General features: G+C 35.6%; 2 protein-coding genes across 2 annotated transcripts; one reads left to right on the top strand and one right to left on the bottom strand.

The window, feature by feature from the left end:
* Nucleotides 1–7,313: 7,313 nt before the first annotated feature.
* Nucleotides 7,314–11,027, bottom strand: LOC112510371 (GEM-like protein 1). The gene is made up of 4 exons (XM_025115768.1): nucleotides 10,700–11,027; nucleotides 10,403–10,504; nucleotides 8,473–8,744; nucleotides 7,314–7,880 (listed from the first exon to the last, which is right to left on the bottom strand). The coding sequence occupies exons 1-4, from the start codon at nucleotides 11,025–11,027 to the stop codon at nucleotides 7,674–7,676; spliced, it is 909 nt and encodes a 302-aa protein (XP_024971536.1). The 3' UTR covers nucleotides 7,314–7,673.
* A 6,692-nt stretch (nucleotides 11,028–17,719) lies between these two features.
* Nucleotides 17,720–20,784, top strand: LOC112509746 (probable glutathione S-transferase). Its single transcript, XM_025114865.1, has 2 exons — nucleotides 17,720–18,078; nucleotides 20,126–20,784. The coding sequence occupies exons 1-2, from the start codon at nucleotides 17,893–17,895 to the stop codon at nucleotides 20,483–20,485; spliced, it is 546 nt and encodes a 181-aa protein (XP_024970633.1). The 5' UTR covers nucleotides 17,720–17,892; the 3' UTR covers nucleotides 20,486–20,784.
* Nucleotides 20,785–22,130: the final 1,346 nt, after the last annotated feature.

Here is a 22,130-nt window from a genome sequence, read left to right as displayed (position 1 = left end):
CAAAAAGCACTATTCATGAGCAGACATCCTTACCTAAAATTGGTGGGAAATAGAGTCAACTAGTCGGCTCCGTACCGTACCAATGTTTAGAAGAGTATGGGTTTGTCCTTTATGTATATGAGGACAAGATAACAACTATCGTGCTAAGCAAGCTTCCTTTGATCGCTGAATGCTGGAATAACCTGAAGGTCTCTTCAGCATTCGCTGAGGCTTGAGCAGTCTTCACACATATGTAGACAGGCTTGTAATCACTGAGTACCGCTTTAGATCACGTACTCGTCAATCCCAAATCTACATTTTCAGTCTTCGACATCTGAAGGCTTTGGTGTGAGCGTTGTCTTCTTGAAGTATCGTTGTCTCTGATTAAATTACAATACAAGTTCTTCAGCGATCACTGAGCAGGCTCAGTGATGATCGCTAGAACTGAAAAGACAGAAACATAAATACAACGTATACGTGAAAAGGGATTATCATCAAATCACTGAGAGAGAGGATCAACAGTTGTCCTCAGTCTGTTGTCATTGAAGATTGAGTTCTTCCTAAGCCTTGAGTGCCTCGAGTATCTCAGCTTCAGACAGGAAGTCAAACTCACCACAACTAGAGGTACGAAGAGGGATTTATACCCTAGTTTGGTCAAGTGACTTCTTAAGTTGAGACATTTGTTGGTCGGTAGGAACATTGGAGGTTGGGTTTTTAGATACCCTTTCCTCTAGCCGACCGCAGGTAGTAGATGGGATAGAATATAGTTGACAGAAAGAGGTAATGATAGCAAACCTGGAAGATTCTGTACTTAGAGGTACAACAGGTTTGAAGAGTACCTTGAGATTTCCTTCTTCAGCAGCACCTTTGTCTTTCGATTTGGTGTTCTGGTTCATCTCGGAAGTCTTTTTCTCTTTTTCTTTCTCTTTCTCCCCCTGGGATGCAGAATCCCTGAGAGAGACTCCTTTCACAGCATTGGCGGGTTTTTGGTACTAAATAGTGAAGTCGTCATCATCGTCGTCTTATCATCATCACCATCGAGATTCTTTCCAGCGTCAAGAAGGGTAGGAGAATCATCGTCATCTTCATTGTCATCGCCTTCATCATCATCTTCCTTATCACCACCATCAGCTGAAGGGGTGATAGGAAGGTCTTCGTCACGAGCTTCAACATCAGCTCTGACAGCTTCAACATCAGCTCTGACGGCTTCATCAACGACCTCAGCTTAAAAAGCTTCATGGGAGGTGATGGTTTCATTAACAACCTCAACTTCATTAGCTTTCGCTCTAGGATCGTCAGCTCCCATTTCAGTTGTGGGTACGGCGGCGACAGCAGCAACATCTATCTCTCCCTTTTTGTCATCTGCATGAGTGGAGAAGATGAGATCAAGACTGTGTGCTAAAATGTTTACCTACTGTTCAAGCTTGGTCACCATTTTAGTTTGTAGAATAGCAATGTCAAGAGTCTGGTCCAGCTGGAGGCGATCCATCTTTGTGAAGGAGGGCATTGGAGCTAGTAATGGACGTTGGAGGATCTCCAGTATTTGTTGCATCAACTCACCATGCCTGGTAAGCTGAGCATTCGCTTCATCGGCCTTGCTGGTTAGAGCAGAGATGGCCTCAGCGTTGGTGCATATGGCTGCTTGCACCACAGAAAGCTGTTCTTTGACCTCTTAAACTCCAGCTTTGATAGTTGAGAGGTTAACAAAAACTTCATCCCTGAGAGGAATGCCTTTATGGACGTCGTCCATTTTTACAAAGGCAATCTCTTCAGCGGGGAGTAACAGCTTCACGTCGTCAGCCATGTTATATTCTTCTTCCATGGCTGGCATTCCTTCGTTGCAAGGACATGAAAAAAGAAATCTTTGAGCATAAGATAGCTCGGGGTTAGAAGAAATGAAGGGGTAGGATGGAGGATTACCTGAGGGTTCATCAGCAATATCTGAAGGATTGATGTTGGTTCTCGCCAGGTTGCCTTCGAGAGGATAGGCGTCCATAAACTGAGGTGTTTCGAGAGGAGCAACCTCAGGTCCTGTGGTGGGTGCTTCATCATCAGGGAGGACAATCGCTGATGCCTCATAAGCACATGTCGAGACCAAAGAAGGAGGAGAATTGGCTGAGACTGGTGGACATGGGTGTTCAGCAGTGGTTATGCTGATATTCACACCTTCAGTGATTTGGTTCACTGAGACGGTTGGGATCGGAGCCACAGGTATGACAGTGATTATAAAAATCACTAAAGAGATTGGAAGAGACCAATCTGAAGATGCCTCGGAGTTAAGGCTAATTTCAATAAATGAAACCTTTTGAGAGGTAACAACCAGATATGTGGGTATCCCCTTTTTGGCTTTCTTGGCCCTCGATAGAGAACCAAGAGTGGTTTGAAAGGGGTTTATTTGGAAGAAAGGGAGGTGGTGGTTGGGGTAGACTTCAGGGGGTTTTCCGTAGTCTTGACCACCGAAGCAAGGGAAGAAGGAAATACAGTCCCAGTTAGAGAAGATGAAGAGAAAGCAGGCACAATTGCAGAGAGTGCAATGTCTTCATTTCTCGGCTTATGATCCAAGATTCTGGATCCAAGCTTGCAGATGAGCAGGTTTTCTTCAGTAAGTACTTGTTGCTAAAGATCTTGGCAAACACCATGGATAGGAACCTGGTGTAGGGTATTACCTTCTCCCTCTGGCGCTTGTTCAGTTTCAACACCAGATCTTCAAATATCACAGCATAGTTAATTGGGCGCTGGCGAATGTCGGATACGCAAATGTTCAACGCAACTCTGGAGGCTTGATCTTGGCCACCAGTCTTGCCTCCCATACATTGGATGAAATGGGAAAACAAGTACTACCAAACCGCAAACATGCGATTCTTCTCAATCTTCAAAAGCGACTTGAGGAGGTCGCTAAAGTCCTTCATTGGCCAGGCGTAGCCAATATCATCCAGGAAAGAAAGGATGATATCAGTGGAATGATCATTGACGTAGGGACCCTTTGGGAATCGGAGGGCGTGCCTTAGTGTTGTAATGCCAAAACTAACAGTCATTCTGTTGAAGTTGAAGGAGATTTTCTCCACCTGTTGACTAGTCTTGTCAGTGTCTTGAACAACTTCAGTAGGTAGACAGAATTGCTGAAGGACTTCCTTCACCATGATAGGTTCATTGATGAGAGCGTAGGAGATAGGGGAGTTCCTGATGAAAGTAGCAGCTTCCTCATAATAGGACTTGTTAACCAGGATGTCCAACAAAGCCACAGATTGTTTGGCTTGAAGGACACGTCGTCAATTGAAAAGTTCACGTTCTTGACAGACATTTTCTGTTATAAGTAAGAAATAAGAAATAACGGATTTGTTAGTAATCCAAGATAAGGATGTGAGTTATTAAGTTTTGAAATAATAAAACTTCTTTTGAAAAATCCACAAAGAAAAGATTAGGGTTTTTCAAGAAGAATAAGTGTATTGAAACCTTAGATTATAACCAAGTAGGAGAATGCGTTAATAATCTTTATGTTGGTAGTTTAATAGAACAAGTTCTTAAGTAACCAAACAACATTTTCTTAGAAGAAGAAGAACAGATCAAATAAGAAAGAAAATATTTCAACCTTTGAGACTTAAAAGAAAAGGTTGAAGGGTTTGAGCGTTCTTAAGTTCTTGCTTGTAAATATCTTTGAGGTACAGATTCGACAAAAGTATTTGAGAGCGTAAGATAAAAATGAGAGGAGAAGTCTCATATTTATAGGTAGGAGGAGAGAGGAAAATAATACTTTGAAAGTTGTGCAATGATGAAAAAGTAGCACGTTCTCATCCACGATTAGATGAAACTTTGAGAGGTCGCGTGTGTTAGAACGGTACGCGCGTCTAAAAAAATCGTATCGTTAAAATAAAAATGTCATCATAAAACGTTTCATTTTCTATTTCTTTTAAAACAAAAAGATTTTAAGAAATTCATAGCATGTCTTTTTCTCAGGACACTCCAACATGGTATGATCCGGCTTCGGGCTTCCCACAACGATATCAAGTCACACTTCCCGCTTTACACTCTCCTCTATGCTTCCTAATGCACTTCTTACATGTATGGATGGAAAATCCCTTATGCTGGATTCTAATTGAAGTTTGCATTCCTCCAACTTTCCTTACCACCTTGCTCGATCCTTCCCATTTTCTCTTGAAGTCTCTCATTTCTCCAGCTGCTTTCACTTTATTCTCTTCGGCTACTATTGCCATCTCCATTGTCTGAGCAAATGTGGTCGGCTTCGTCATGTCCACATATTGTTTTACCTTTTATCTTTAGACCATCCTTAAATGGGTCTATCTTCCTTTGTTCGGTCGCAACTTGATAAGTGGCGAATCTAGCCTTTTTTAGGAATTTATTTATGTAATCTTACTGCAAAGGATAATGTATCACTCAGGTTCTCACAGACATCTGGAACACAACTCTTAAAGCTCTCAAGTCTCATAAAACTAGAGCTTACAGTCTCAACCTCCAAATCATACCAAGAAATATTAATCACTAGAGTTCTTGGTTATCATCAAGAGCTTTTACGATAAGAACAATTTTAAACTCAAATGAAAACTTAATTAAATAATAACCAAAGACCCTCCGGGTTTTATTTCAAATCTCTACTCTTTTGAATAACCAAAATAGGATATATGATATCTCAAAATCATTTGAAACGCGGACAATTAATGCCTCAAGCTATAAGCCATTTTCTCCTTCTCAATAACATCGTTGCTATCATTTCAATAAGAGCAATATTTTCAAGTTCTAATGTCACAAAGAAATGTTGACTCGGAAATATCACATCTCATGGATATGACAACAAGAGCTATAACATAACAAGATCTCACAAATGTCACCCTTACCCAAGGTACACCTCTCCTTAATATATAACACATACAAATAAGAAAATAAGAAAAATAGGCTGATCCCTCGCTAATTAGTGACAAATTAGTGACAAATACTACTTGCAAATCGAATCTTGTAGTACAAATTTGGCCAGCAAGTTTGGCTCATCAACTATCTTGCATCATTGTATCGGTACTTTACTTGCTTTAATGTTCCATCGGCATACAAAAAGACGGAGTAAGTTAACAAAGTAACTATCTTGCTCTTTAAAAAATGTGAGTTGCATTGAATGCCAAGGCTGGTGTAGGCACTTTGTTAACTCACATTTTTTAAAGAGCATCCTTGTGAGTGTTTTTGAAGTAAAATTGACGTTATCCTATGAAGAACTAAGGGTTTTTCGGATTTGAGAGACAACCTCCTTCCCCCCTTTATTTGACTTTATCAAATTTGTCATAGTCAGATTATTCAGGATCACATGTCTTATCTTCCTAACTTCTGATTTTTTTTTTTTTTTTGTAATTCTTTGTTTTTATACAAAATATAGAAAAAATAATTAAATAGTGAAAATAGTTGTGTTTGTATTCAATACCCCATCTACAAACACTTCATGTGTAAGATATCACTTTCGAGGACCAACAAATGGAATCTGAGTGGTTTTGTTTACTCTTATAAACAAGATCTGAAATGACTTCCACAACCAATAATAATGACTCCCTATCAGAATCTGTAATTCTACAACAAATTTGTAATTATTTGTTTTTATACAAAATATTGAAGAAATAATTAAAAAGTGAAAATTAGTTGTATTTGTATTCAATCCCCCATCTACAAACACTTCATTGTGTAAGATATCACTTTCGAGGACCAACAAATGGTATGTGAACGATTTGTTTACTTTCATAAATAAGATCTGAAATGGCTTCCACAACAATAATAATGACTCCCTATCCGAATCTCCTTGTTTTCAAAAATCTAATTTCTTCTATTTAAAAGATTGGGTAGGCCCATATCACATATATGATCCCCATTTTCTTAAATCTGAAGAATTGAATTTCTACTTTTATTTTTGTAAAACAAAAGGTGAAATGATGAAATTTCTAAGTTGCACAAAATTTTCATTACTCTTAAAAACAAATATTATCTATCCTCTTCTGTTATCCCTTTATCTGATAAAATTATTGTCAACTAAGAAATATTTGTGTTGGTCACTAAAGTGAATTTAGTAAATTTGTCCGAGTCAGATAGTTTAGGATCGTAGGTCTTACATTCCTAACTTCCCCAACAAATCTATGATTCTTTGTTTTTATTCAAATTATAGGAGGAAGGGTTCAAAATTGAAAATTTGTTGTGTTTGTATTCAATCATCGCTCTCTACAAACACTTCCTGTGTAAGTCAGCATTTTCCCAGACCAACACATCCCGACAAATTTTTCCTAACCATAAACTTATACATCATTTGAGTACGCAAGTCTAAAACCAATTTCGTAAAAACCAGCATATCATTGGGACCAAATATGTAATTTACTATAATCTTTTTAATTGACCAAAAGGACCAAAAGGTCCCTATGGTATTGACTTTTTTTAGCAGAAGTTAATATGAGAGACTGAAAGTGAAACATTTTGACAATCATAACGACCAAAATTGTAATTAGTACAAAATAGGGATTCGAGTTGATAGTGAATGATAAATAAAAGATTATATATTAAATTTAATATATAAACGAACATAAACGAACATAAATAAACGAACGTGAACGAACATAAATGAACGAACCAGATTCTTGTTCATGTTCGTTCATTTAATTAAACGTATAAAAAAATTTGTTTATGTTTGTTCATTTATTAAATAAACGAACTTCCCGCCGAACGGTTCACGAATTGTTCGTTGAACGTTCGGTTTGTTTACGGCCCTAAGCATATGAAATAAAAATGTAATTTACTCTTTTTTTTAGTATGTTCAGGTGATGGGAGCAATCTAATGAGAAAATTTTGTTTACAATCAAGTGTTTAAAAACTGTTTGTTTGTTTTAACGCTCAATACTTATGATTTGTTGGCAAGAACTTAGTATTTATTTGATATTATTACTGATGATTTTGTGTTTATAGATACTTAAAAATTGTTTTATATAAATTATTAGAATTTATTGTATTCAATTTTATTTTTTATAATAAAAAATATTTGCTTAAGATCTTTCCGTAAGCTACCCTATTTTTTACAAACATCCAGAGCCCATAAATTGTCAAAAACGAGCACCTCCTTTATTTTATTTTTTGAAATCTATCTCATGGCACGAATCTATATCAACTCAACTGCTCTTTCCTTTCTACTTAGACAACATCGTTTCCATTACCAAGATGATGGTGTGTTTCACAATCATATAGCCTTCAACAACTCTATCCATTTTGGTGGTCTCATATTTCATATTCTTTTAACTACAAATTCCATGGCATGCATGCATCACATACTTCATTTCATATTCTTTTAACTACAATACAATATTATCCAAGTATTAATCAAATATTTAAACACTACAAACTTAAACAGTACTTGTAACAGAAGGCCTTATTCTCCTTTACCATCCACAATTAGTAACATCATACCAACGGCTAAATTAAAGAAAAGTTGTGTATGTGCTATGGCTATAGGTCATATCTTTATTCTCCTACATGACCCGCTATATCACATTTGGAAGTGGGGTCGAGTAAGCGTACGGTGTATACAGGCGTATACTAATAAGAGTTTTTCCGAATAGAAGTGAAATGAAAATGCTCAATGAGCAAAATGAATTTGATCTAAATGTTTATGGAAATCTATAACGTTCAAATGAATGTAGTACATACCAACTCGGGATAAAGATGCTTCAACAATTTGGACCAGCAAGGAGGAGTGGATTTTGGTGCGGCTGAAGAACGCCTTGAAGATTTTTCACAGCACTGTCGTAATACACAAAACCCATGAACCAGAACTCATGATTATCAACCGATATGAGTTGGATGTACTTTTCAGCAGGATTTGTTTTGCTTCGTGAAGGATTGACTGATTTGAGTTGAAGTAATGGAATAACCACCTATGTCATAAGATAATTGTTGTTTTAGATACAATTTTCGACTATTTATCAACAGTTTAAAACAACACCCAGTATGTCAGCGGTTCAAGTCCCCTCAGGGCTACGTGAGGGTAACTTTAGGTCCCCATGAGATTAGTCAGAGGTTTCATAGCAAGTTGCCCGAACACACATGGTTACCAAAAAAAGAACGAAATAAGGAAATTTGTAAAACTTGAAGCAAGGAAATCAACTCATGTAATGTAACCATGACATATTGATAATTGTAACTTGTAAAATTTATAATACATGAAGAGTAGAATTTCCCAACAATCTATGAAATATTTATATAGTAATGCACATATAAGATAAAAAGGATGAGATAAAAGATTATCGTGTAAATTTACTTTTTTGCCCATCGATCCTATTTTCTTGCCAAGAACAAATGAACTAATTAGTTTGCCCTTTTGAGCTTTTGGTTGGAAAATAGGATCATTTGTAAAATATTGGTCAGCAAACAATATAGAACACAAGTATTTCAATCAATTATAGAACACAAGCTAAGCAAATATCTTGTATGAAATTAAGGATAACAAAAACAAAAAACATGATTCACCTTGTAATAGCTCCATTTCTTCTCTTCACCAACTTTATATGCAAGCGGATTGTCACTGCAAAATGCGAGTTTTGAATTTGACAAGTATAATACTCCCATAACAGGGCCAGCAGAAGTTGATAGGTAGCATGCAAACGACTTCAAAAGTCGCTCCTCTGGAATTGTTTCAAATGTTGTTCTAAATATTTTCTCATATCCACCTTCTGCAAGAACTTTGGTTCCCTGAGCAATTCTTCCAACAGCAGCATCAGTAATACTGGGACCCGTTTTCACTGGTTCAAAGTAGAGATTAGCATGTCTAATTAGAGGACAAATGAAAGAGTCACATGAGGAATCTATGAATTAATTATAGATAAAAGTGTAGACAGCAAACCCCAATATAATCATCTGGGCTTTACTACTTTACTCAACCCCTTTAATACTACCTAAATTACCTACTAGATAATCATGCTTTTGTCAACATCAAAGAAATATACCATGAATGAGAGAAAACAGGATCTCAATATATTGGGTTAGAGTCCAAAAAGATCAGCCTACGAATCTTGTTCGTTTTGTGCCAATTTGACATAGCTTAGAATTATTAAGCACTTGGACATAGATATAAGGGGCCATATTCACTAAACACTTACATGTAAGAGTTACCACCCTCACTGACCTTATCAAAATGGATTGTTCGTAAGCGTCTGTCACTTGGTCAGCACTTACCCAATAAGAGTCACCATCCTCACTTACCGAATAAGCTCTCAATCCCTGCCTTGCCTCTTACCGGATAATATTCTCGCTCCTTCCTATGCTCACCCAAATGTTTGGTAAATGGTCCCTTAATTTGTAAAAGGATGGACAATTCTTATCATTTTAGTGACAGGATAATGCTCCATCTGAATGTGAATGTTCATTTAACATTATATACAACATTTAAATAAACAATCAGGAGTAAAGGGAGAGAATAGGTTATTTAAGGAGAATGCGGTAAACATTTGTTAGTATTGAGCTTGATTTTAAAGATTTTGAGTAAATTTTAAAAATCATCCCTGGACTATTTACTCACTTGTAGAGGTTCAGTCCAACGACTATTTTATTTTCGCACATTTAGGCCAATATAATTTTATACCATTAATCTCTTGACCTAAAATGTTAAGATGCTTGCCAAATTAAAGGGCAAAATAGACAATTTTCAACATGATCATCATCCTCATCAAATGGCCAGTTAACCGGCCCTCAACGGAGTTTTATAGAGCGTTGGTGATAACAAAGTCATTGCTTTGCTATGTTCAAATTTTCAAATTGCACAGTTGTGGACTCAAATCAAACCTATGATAATAACAAAGATTGAAGTATTTTCAAATGGCGGTTTTGTAACATGTACTTGGTTTTATTTTACATCTAAAGAGTTTATAGAAGGAGTCTCGTGTTGGACTTGTAAAAATTATATTTCTTCATGTTGAACAACTTTTGATTCTAAGTTGTGAGTTTTATCTGGGTTATATAGCTCACATACCTTTTGTGTTGTTGCTTGCTGAAGTTAGTAGTCATGATCTGAGGAACTGACAGATAAATGTTTCAGTTTGTAATATCTTTTAGTTAATTATATGAATATATTCATTACACAATTAGTAGAAAGTTGGTTTTATAATATTTTCCTATGTTTATATTGGTTGAATAAAATATAAATATATTATGGCATTCACCACTTTGAAGTCTTGACTACAAAATGGATCAAAATCAAGGATTTTTAATTTGCATAATGGGGTTCTGTTGAGGTAAATTTGTAATTAGGCAAACACACAAATTATGCAGGAATTTTATTCAGGCATTGCTCTTTATCCGTATCATCAAATGGCCTCCCAATAGAATATATCCTCTCATGGCCATTGATTAATATAATGATGCCACTTATCTAGCATAATCAAAAGTAAGAAGGGGAACTTACAGTGTTGCCACACATCTCCAGCATAATCTTGCCCCTTCTTTGTTGCCTCAGCAGCCTTCTTTGCCCATCTCGCAAACATAACCTTCACCGTATCCATTGTATCTGCCCAAGAACAACAGATACGCAACCATCTATATATCACAACAGAATAAAAATATAATAATCACAAAACACATAATCAAACACAACATCTGTAAACTCTACGGCATCACGAACGATGTGGACTCCTGTATTCCAACAATCCTCTCAATAAGTAAAATTACAAATAAAACACATCGAATTCAGATGCAAACTCACTCTTGGTGGAAGAATCCCCCACGGGACCAGACGACACGTAAGGATTGGACGCGGCAGGCCCAGTGGTGGCGCCACCTCGAGAAATAGGGCTTGGACCTTGCGATGTCGTTGAAGCGGCGCTCTGCGACGGTTGCCCGACAGCAGGCGGCACAGCTGGTAGCTTTTGAGGAGGGACGGTCACGGATGTCCAATTCTCACCGGAAGCCGGATACGAAGGAGGAACGCGATCGTTCCGATCTACATTAGGGTTTGGAGCGTAGTTGGCGGAGTTCGAACCGTCGGGCTTGACCGGCTGTTGTGTTGGATTGGCTGATTGATTCGGATTCATCGCCGATTATGTGATCGAAAACGAAACAAACCTAGAAATTGCCGAATTGCGATTTCCAGAAGCTCTTCTTACAATTCCTTTGATTGGATCCTATTTGAAATGGATGAAGATTCCGAAGGGTTTTGATTTTAGCCTGAATTTTGACCGTTTGATCTGTGTGAGAGAGAGCATAGCTGTGGCCTAAAGTTTTCGTATGTATTATGACACCTAGCGATGCATGTCGTTATCTAACCGTTAAAAACATTCGTTTCAAAAAATTTAAATTGAGTGAATTACATTTTTGGTCCTTTGATTTATGATTAATCCACAATCTTGGTGTTTTTAAAAACTTTTTTGCATTTTGGTTTCTCAAATTACTTTTCGTATCATTTGTGTTCCTCGGTTATTTTCTGTTGGAAGAAGGTTAAAGTCGTCATATCATATTTAACTTATTTGTGATGTTTTTAACGTCTATTTATTTAATTATGAGAAAAATAGCATAAAAACACGATGATGATGTTTTGATTCTGATTTTGATTGTGATCTTTTTCTTTTCATTTTATGTAAAAAAAAAGAAGAATCTTGATGTATAAATAATCCATACTTGGTGCAATTTACCAATTTTACTCTTTCTATCATATGTTAATCAACAATAATGAAATTAAAGAGTGACAAAAATGGTATAAATCAGTCAAATGAGAGACCGAAAATGCAAAATAGTTTTACAAGACCAAAATAGTCGAATCAAAGCAAGTTGCACCATTTTTTTGAATTTGGACGGTTTGTAGTTTTCTTTGGTTTAAAAAAAGAGAAAATTGCACCATTTTTCTAGATTTGCATTTAAAGGGGCATGGAAGGAAATTTTGTTCATCATTCACAAATTTACTACCAAGAACACGTTTTAGATTCCAAGGGGCACCAAAGTTATTCTGTGACCATTGATGTTACATAATGGCAAATTGTAATGATGATTCTAGCATTTTTCGACTTGCTAAGTTGGTTATTAGGTGATGCCAATAGAGATGGAGCATAACACCCACGAATTCATTTGGTATCTTTTGTAGTGCAATAAAAGAGCAACTCGAAAAAGTATGTATATGTTGTATCTAGAAAGACGAGGTTTGGCTTTTGGAGTTTCCTTGGCTGTTTTGACCTTACTCTTTTATTCCTTTTCTAATTCTAAAGAAGTTTTAGCTCTTATACACATTTCTATGAAATCAGGATTCATTGGGATTCTTAGAATTTGTTCTTTCTTATCCTCAACGATTTCTGGTTTTTCACCGATTATTTTTTTTTCACAGATTATTTCTTTTTTTGAAAGAGTTTTCATCGGTCTCTGGTTGGTTTGAAAGAGTTTTTATTTCATCTATTTGTTTTTCCAGAGGAACTTCCATTTATCATAGAAGGCTATGTTACATCAGAATCCTTACTAGTGTTATATCCATAAACCACATTCTTAAACTCTTGTCTTGAAAATGTGGATTTCCCACTTATTTTGGCTATTTTGATAGATGGGGTTGGTTTTGGAACAAAGTCAGGTTTTTGAACACATCCTAGATTAAAAGTTGATTCAAGAGTGGTTTTCTTGAACCCTAGACATTGGGTGTCCGTCTGACTATTTAGTTTTTCATACACATTTTGAGCGTCCTTGTATTTCTTTATCAGAAGTTCATTGGATTGAAGTTTCTGATGAAGAATCTCTCTTTTCTTTTGAAAGAAATCTTTTAGAGCCATAGAGTTAAGTCTTTCAGCCTCAGAACATTTTTAATTCCTTCACCTTTCTTTCTAGGTCCTTGGTAACTTTCCTGTTCATATCTAAAAGTTTTTCTTCTTCAGACCTCTTGAGAGATTCAATTCTCACTTTCTCTCTTTCAGTTTCAATTTTTTCTTCGGTAAGAAGATTAGTTTCTCTTTTGTAGAAACTAGCTACTTTCTCCGCTTTAATTCTTTCAATCTTTTCAAAAATTAAATTTTCTTTTAGTTTTTGAAAATCTTCTAAAAGTTTTAAAACACTTAACTCTAGCTCTGATGGAGCAGAGTTGGGTATATCGCAAGAAGAATTGTATACCTGGTCATTGGAGTAGAAGATGGATGCTTCAAACGTAGATTTTTCAGCATCTGAGGACTTGGCCAGATACCCAATTTTCTTTTTCTACCACGAGACTCCTTTTTTTCGGGATTTTACTTATATTTATTCTTGTAGTAGTCTGCATCTTTCACCAATCTTGCTCTACAATCTCTGGAAAAATGGCCAATTTTCCTGCACTGGTATAATCTTAAACCATCTTTTCTTCCATCTTTTCCTTCTCTTCTTTCTTCCCTTCTATCTTCTCTAGCTTTCTCTCTTCTGTCTTCTTTTCTTTCACCCCTTTTGATGAAACTTTATTGTCTTCTACTCATGATTGGGCTGAAATCTCTTCTTTTTGAATTCTCTTCTGCTGTCTTTTTCATAGGGCCTCTTGACAAATTTCTTCTGGAACTGTTTACTTATAAGATCAATGGATTAGCAAAGGTTTTGAGATCATGTCTGAATTTGAGCTATCTTCTTCAGACTCTGATTCTATTTTTAAGGCCTTCTTACCTTTATTCTTGTGATATTCCTTTGAAGAGCCTCTAGAAGTCTCTTTTCATCAGAGACTAGGGCCAGAGGTCCTCTAATGGATACCTTCTTCTTCATTATATCATGCTCTTGAGCAGCAAGAGTTCCATATACGCCATGAAGTGACTAGCTATCCAGATCTTGGTTTGTTTGTAGAGACATGGACAATTATGTCCATTCATCACTGAAACTTTTGAGAAATAGAACATCGTTTTCTTCCTTCTTTCTCGCGATGTCATTTCTACGACATTGATTAATTAACATATTAAACCGGTCATACATTTTCTGGATAGGTTCTTTTGGAAGTGCCTTGAAATTCGTATATTCATTCAGACACTGGGCCTTCTATTTTTCTTGGTCTTGGCCCCTCCTTCTAGTTGGCTTGCCAACTCATCCCAGATTTCCTTCGTCGTCCTACATGCGTCCAAAAATTGAAAAATCTCATATGGGATTGCCATGATGAGCATTTGCCACAGGCAGTCCGGTCTACTTCTACTTTTTCTATATCTTCAGCATTTTTAGGACTTCTCATCCTTATGTTGGAATTTCATCGGTAGTGGCTGTTGCAGGAACTCTAGGAATTAGAGTCTGAGGTGTGTACGGGACATTGATGACAGATCTGTATAGGTTCATGTCCATCCCCTCGAAAAAGTTTATCGTTCGGATCTTCCATTGGGGATATTCCTCACGTTGAAGAGTTGGCGATTTTGTGAGATTCCAACGTTGTAAGCAGAAATCCAATTGGCCATTGATGATAAATTTGTAGAAAATTTAGAAGAACTTGTGTATGAAGATTAGTAAGATAAACCCATAAGAAATTGAGAGAATTTTGAATGCTCATATTCAAATTGATCGTTTTGATTGTAAAATCAATCAATTTGCTCTGATACAAAATGTTGATCGTTGATCTCTCAATTAACAATAAGATTTAAGCAAAAAGATCTAAATCTATCTTTTGAGTGAAGAAAAGTATGAACAACTTGAATAATGTTCAAGAACGTATGAAGCTTATCACAAGTAATTCTTTATGATTATTACGAGAAGCTCGACCTGATTACAAGACATATGAAAGCTATTTATACTAGCAATCTAGTATAAGAAATAACAATCTAAGATAAGATATCTATGAGAAAAACATGGAATAGGTATCTATCCAGGAGATGATGATTATCTCTAGCTACCTAGAACAACAAAAATCTGCTGGCGATGAGTCACGTCCAACTGTCTCTAGGTGGCGTGTCCAATCAGTGTCCTCCATGTGTCGGTTTGTTAGGATTGATCTGATCGAACATGGTTGATACTTGTGAAATTCATCAACTGTTGGAAACCAGAAGGGTAATGGAAAGGCTAAGTTCATCGACCCTTGTGTAATTTTTTGGTCAAATCGCCTCCATATGGTCAACAGGCCCCCCGGTGGTGATCATATTGGCTATTTTGTGAAAAAAATCTGAAAAGTGGCTATTTTGTAATACAATACATATGAAGTGACTACTTTGATTATTTTCCCTTATTTTATTGGTCATCAACGCTAGTTTCGGTCACTACCACCATTGGCGGTCACCTCCACCTCATTTTCTACTACAACAACATCCTCTATTGCCTCGACAATCATCGTCCACCATCGTCCATCGCCATCTCTACCATAGTCGACCACCAACCACTATCGTCCATTGCCACCACCAATACCGTCGTTCGCCATCTTCAACTCCTCATCTACTACAACAACCTCATTCACCACCTCCACAACCACCAACTACCATCGTCGATTGCCACGTTTACAACTACCATCGGCCACCAACCACCACCACCCATTACCACCAACACTACCACCGTTGGCCACCTCCAACTCCTCTTCATGACCTCCACAACCACCGTCGACCACCGACCACCACTGTCCATTGCCACCTCTACAACCACCGTCTCCCATCAACCACCACCATCCATTGCCATCGCCACTACCACCATTGGCCACCTGCAACTCCTCTACTGCAACAACCTCCTTTACGACCTCCACAACCACCGTCCACCATCAACCGCCAGCGTCTATTGCCACTTCACCTCCACCATAACCACCACCACCACCACCACTATCTTCACTACATCAGCCATAAGTACCTCCTCTACCGTTGTCTACTGCCACCACAATCCACCATCTTCACGTCCTTTATAACCATCGTCGTCCACCAACCACCACTACCTCTACCTCTATAACCACCATCGGCCACCAACCACCACCGCTCATGGCCACTACTACCGTCGGCCACCACCACCACCACCTCCTCCACCATAACCAAAACCACCTTCACCACCACTACTACCTCCACCACCGCTACTACTACCATCAATTATATCAAAATTTTCATTCAAATTTGGTACCATTATATATGTATGTATTCATTTATATAAAAATTGTGTAAAAATATTTGTAAATTAAATTCTTTAATTAATTACTTTATTTGTAAAAATTATAACTATTATACAATATTTAAAATCATCAAATAGATTTTTGGGGTAACTTATCTAGTTCTGTCTCGTCCAGTCCTAGTTGTACTAAACACCAGGCATACACTTGTTCTGTCCAGTCTAGTCCAGTCCCGTCCTGTCTGATCAAATTATGTTATGTTTAGTCTGTCCAATCATGTTTGCATACCAAACACTACCTAAAAGTGTAAATCTAAAATTAAAAATGAAAAAACACAAAAGATTAAAAAACAAAAAAATCGAAAAAAAATCACGTCTTATAAAAAACGCATGTCACAGGGCGTCTCATGCTTCACAGAAACGCTATTGATCATTTACTAATGACGGAAACATGTCATATCACGCCATGATACGCCTTTTGAACACTGCTTATAATGCAGTCTATTCAGATGCTTGGAAATTGATAACCTCATAGAAATCCAATTTTGACGTATTATTGGTGTGTCTCTCGTATGTTGCAGCACCACTTTTGGATCTAGAAAAATGTCTAGATATTTTAGTGTTGCTTTGGTTATAAAAAAGGCACTTTGGCCTCCTATTTTACCAAGCAAAGCAAGACGCTTCCTTCTCCTCCTTTGAAGCTTTTCTCTTCCCAAACACACTCCAACACTTTTCACCTCTTAGTTTATATCTTGTAGTTACAAATGATAGTATTAGTTACAAATTACACTAGAGGCTTTGTTAGATGTTTTTGAAAACTGCTAATTTCATATCCAAAGATCTTTGTTACACAATTGTATTCTCTCTCGGTTGATAATATATATCTGTAGATGTACACTATCATATGGATAATGGAATCACCTTAAATCTTGATGTCGATTTTTAACATCACGTTGCAACATTTTAGATCTTGTTATCTGCATTTATTGTTTGGGTTGATCTTGTACTTGGATTTCTACTTTTGTCAAGGACCTTAGACATATATCGTTTATTGTTATATTTGGCAATACCACCCTAATTACAACCAATTTCTGATCAACAAAACCCTCCAAAATATTGTTATATAATTACTCCTATGTCATGGATGAGAATCCTAAATCTTCAAATCAGATTAAAATCAATCAAGAACAGAATATGAATTTAGAGAGAATTTTCACCAAATGATTTTGTATTCAAATTCTTTGAAGACTACAAATGATTTCAACTTACTACAAAATTACAAGGAAAAACTATTTATACCTACAAAGCATTAAAGACTAAATTTACAAACGGAGAAACACTTAAATACAACTTTTAAACACAGATTAAACGGATCAAAAGTTGTACAAGTAAAGGAGGTGCATTTCATTAAAAGATCGACGTAGTGGTTGGATTGGTTGCGTTTTTAATATAGGGACAAAGAGAGTAGAAAACAGTATACAACTTTAGTTGTATAATGCACAAGTCATTAATGGGTTCTTAGTTTTTAGATCTATTTATTGCCCATATTCATTGAACACATCACAATCAACTTTTAGTTATTTATTGAAGTTGGTGTTTTTCTAAATAAACTATTGTTTAATTTATAGGATTGGGAAGGAAGTTAAATGATTGAAAAAGAAAGGGATCAAATGTGTAAACGACTTTTCACCATTGATGATAATGTTTAAAATTGTATATATATATATATATATATACATAAATAAGATAGAATGTTGACAAGCCAACACAGATCGAACCAGAAATGTGTTCAAATTGATGGCAGGAGACGAAGTGAAGCTATTAGGATTTTGGGGAAGCCCTTATACACTTCGTGTGAAATGAGCACTCAGCTTAAAAGGGATCGAGTATGAATACGTTGAACAAGATATCTCGAATAAAAGTTCGATGCTTTTGCAATACAATCCTTTGTACAAAAAGGTTCCCGTTCTTGTGCACAATGGTAAACCGATCGTGGAGTCGCTTGTGATACTTGAGTACATCGATGAAACATGGAAGAATCATCCACTTCTTCCTGAAGATCCTTTTGAGAAGGCGGTATCTCGTTTTTGGGCAAAATTTGTCGATGATAAGGTAAACCAGATACATGCTAAGTTTATTTTTGTAAACATTTTTGGTTTAATTTCGTATTTTTGATTAACATACAACAACAAAATTGGGTTTATATAGGACACTCTCAAATTCTAAGTGTCCTAATAGACCTCTTTATAGGACCAATTTGAAAAATTGTCTTATAAAAACAAGTGTCTTATAAAAAAATGAGTTTATAGGATACTTTGTATTAAAAATGTCTTAAAAAACTTGTTAAGACGCTAAAAAACGTCATATAAACTTATTACAACACCTTTAGATATGACACTTTATTTTTTTTGGTCCTATAAAGAGGTTTATTAGGACACTTAGAATTTGAAAGTGTCCTATAAACCCGATTTTGTTGTAGTGAAATAAACAATGTACTAAACAATGATCCCTCTTTTAGTAGTTTGTGTTTTTGATGCCATACTGTCTATTTCCTATGGTGATGGAGTCAATCTGGTGGACTTCGTTAAATGTTGAATATCATGGTTAATTCAAAATAAATTTAGCATTTAGTTTAATATAATCAAGGTATCTTTATAACCAATATAAGTTATGTGTTCATGTGTCATTACAATGTAGGCCTCTAATTTAATTTTTATTCGATTTTACTTTTCTTGATCAATGGAATAAAATTTTAATTTGGTATTTGTTTTAACCAAGTATGTTGCTGATATTATAACATTTGATGACGTAAATAGCCTTTTATGAAAGGTTATATCGAATTAACGATAAACATGACATATACGTTACTAAATCATGTTACAAGATTATTATATTCACCCTAAAAGTACGTAGAAAATTTTGAAACTTTGTTATATTAAATAGAAAATTTGTTACATTAAATAGGAAATTTTAACATGTTGTAATAATGATTGAGAAATGTTTTTTCTATACTAGATAGAAACTAAGATAAACTTCGTTGCATTTCAATTTTTATTTAGTATATATCATGATCTTTTCAATCCAAATTTTGTTATTTCGTGGTAACATACTAATCTTGTAACATTGATGACGTGAATAACGAATTGTCAAGTTATATTGACTTAAAAAATAATAATGTTGGATCAGAAGGTCGCATGTAAAAATCATATCAATCGAAAACTGGGTATTAAGGCCAATGTTACAAGCTCCACATGTTATTGGTCAAAACGGGTACAATATAGTAAATTATGAAACGGTATATTGATCCGAGGAAAAAATCTGTGCACTATAGGAACTAATAAATTTGGTTGCATTTTAAACAAGGTTCTAGATAGTGTGAGGTGTGGCGGTGAGGCCAATCCTCAAGCCTTAGAAGTCACAACGAGGTCAAGGCGTTTTTCGAGGCAAGATTTATGACGGCAAGTAAATGAACATATGTTTTCTACTATTACTCAATGAATAAATGATAAGAACAATTTAAATTAAGTTATATGTTAAAAACTAATAAGTAAAATATTGAAAAGGCAAGTAAAATCAAATATCATGTTACAAAAACCATACATTATACCATGGCGTACTACATGCTTAATGTGGTATGAGACACAAGTATTGAGCCATGATGTGTCTCACGGGTGTTGCGGTGAGCCTTTTAGAACAGTCATTTTGATATATTATAACTTTATTATTGTTACGATGCACATTAAGTATAACATAAAAAGAATAGCTTCACATTACTTTGCAGGGAACGACGCATATACGTATTTCATGTATAGTAAAAATATTAACCGAAATAAGTCTTGGACTGATTGGTACAACAGGCAAGTTTTGGTGACCAACTGTAGCTTTGTTCTTTTTAGTGTGACTGGACGTTAGCTTTGGTTAGTTTCATTGTCGATCGGTTGGTCGTGTTTTATTTTCGTTGTGTACGTTTTAGTATTCACTTTACTCTTCTTTCATGTTTCTCTATGTGTTTTACATCTCTTGACTTGTTTTCTGCTTCTTGAAGAAAATATAGCTTTTTGTTTTCTTGTACATTCGTGCATTCTTGTTTTACCACCCTACCTTTGAAAAAAACGGGTTTCAATATGTTCAATACATCTTAGTAAATTTTTTCTTGCAGTGTGTGCCATTGATCATTAAGATGTTATTGAGTACACTAGACCAAAAAAATAAGGTTGCAGAAGAGGCTCACGAGATTCTGGAGACTCTTGAGGGTACTTTGAACACAAACAAACCCTTCTATGGAGGCGAAAGTTTAGGATTTATGGATATTGCAGTTGCATGGCTCGGAATATGGATTCCACTAATCAAAAAAATCAAAGATGTTAAACTTATGGATGAGGAGCATACGCCATTGTTGAATGCCTATTTTAAAGATGTTCTTGATGTTCATGTTATCAGAGAGTGTATGCCGCCTCTTGATGAGTTGGTAAAACACATCAAAGATTACCATGACCGATTTATGACTGCTAAAACTTGACATCTAAACTAAATGTCGATGAAGTTGTGTTGTGCAAAGTGAATATGCATCGATAAAATAAATTATGAGTAGAGATTGAGAGCTTAGGCATCATGAGTTTGAGCACTAGCCCTTATCCACAATGTTATGCTTGTGAACATGTGTCAAAATTCCATTTTGGCATACAATAGTCAAGTTTGAAAGGAGAACTTCTATTAGATGTTTGTACTTGATGTTTTTTTTGTGTAATGTTACGTCTTTAGAAGCATGGAACCTGATGTGTGTACGAAATGAAATATTTATTGGGTATGTTGGTGCAATATTTCAAAGACATCATATTAGAACAAATTATTATCATTATCACCGTTAAAAAGTATGACCATTATGTAAAACATTAAAATAAGTAGAATATTATGTTCTTTGAGATATATGCTTATATATTACGTAAAAATATCATGGTTTCATGAATATCTATAACAAATAACCACCCTTCTCATGAGAACATATACACACAAAATAGGGATCTTATACACTCGATGTAACTCACAATGAGAACATTGCAATATATATATATATATATATGTCATATGAGAGATATAAGTGTATCTCATGTAGCCATTATACATGAAATCATTTGACCTTAGAACATATACTTTGTTGGAGTGTGAGTGGTGTACCTTGACACTAGTTCTAATCATTCCATAACTGGATGATAGATTGATGGTTAGATATTTTATTTATTGCATAGTAAAACTATTATGTATCAAGATAAGATATATCTGTGATTTCTTTGGATCCCTTGATTTAATGATATTGAAGAAACACATGCATGCTCAATTGATAGATATATGGATGCCAGTTTCCATTTATCAATATATTCACGAAACAAAATACTAGGGATTGAACATAATGGTGATGGCACAAACCGTGTGATATCCACTATATACATCAAGGACTATGGGGGCACAATATAGATATAAATAATAATCACAAGTTTGTTGATTCGCTGAATAACTAAACTTTATCATTTTGGTGAAGATAATATATTGTTAGATGTCACTCTTTACTTATAAATCTAATTATGTTTATAATTTTTACCACCATCACAGTGAGTCACACACATGAAGTGTAATCATATTAGAAAGCTTAATTATTTGAATTATTAAATCTTATTTATAATTTAATGGGGATTAAATTATCAAACTTGATAAAAGTGGAGGGTTAAAGTTGCCAATGGTTGAAACTTTCACCTCTACATAAACATGGAAATCTTTCTAGTATATAACGATGCGGTGGGAGGGTTTTTAAGCCATGCTTAAATATAACTCAACATTAAGGAAAGCTTGATCCATTGCTTCTTCGGCCAAGACAACTGTTGGTCCCGTAAAGGTCTACAAGAAGAGAGACAGTTTGTAGAAGGGGGGGATGAATACAAACACAGTATTTTCAAATTTAAAATATATATTAATAGAGAAGATTAATACAGATTTTACAAGATTGTTTGCGGAAAGATAAGATAATAAAAACCTATCTAAACAATCTTTGGTTACACACAATGCTTTAGCAATTACAAGAATAAAAGAAAGATCCTTTACTTAAGCTAGAAGATGCTTGAAGTAAGAATTAGGTTAGAGAGAGATGTGCGCTCTCTGCATGGAGAAGAAAC

Source organism: Cynara cardunculus (genome assembly GCF_001531365.2).
Source record: "Cynara cardunculus var. scolymus isolate 2C chromosome LG 3, CcrdV1, whole genome shotgun sequence".
Lineage (NCBI taxonomy): Eukaryota > Viridiplantae > Streptophyta > Magnoliopsida > Asterales > Asteraceae > Cynara > Cynara cardunculus.
This window is presented reverse-complemented; position numbering and strand designations above follow the sequence as displayed.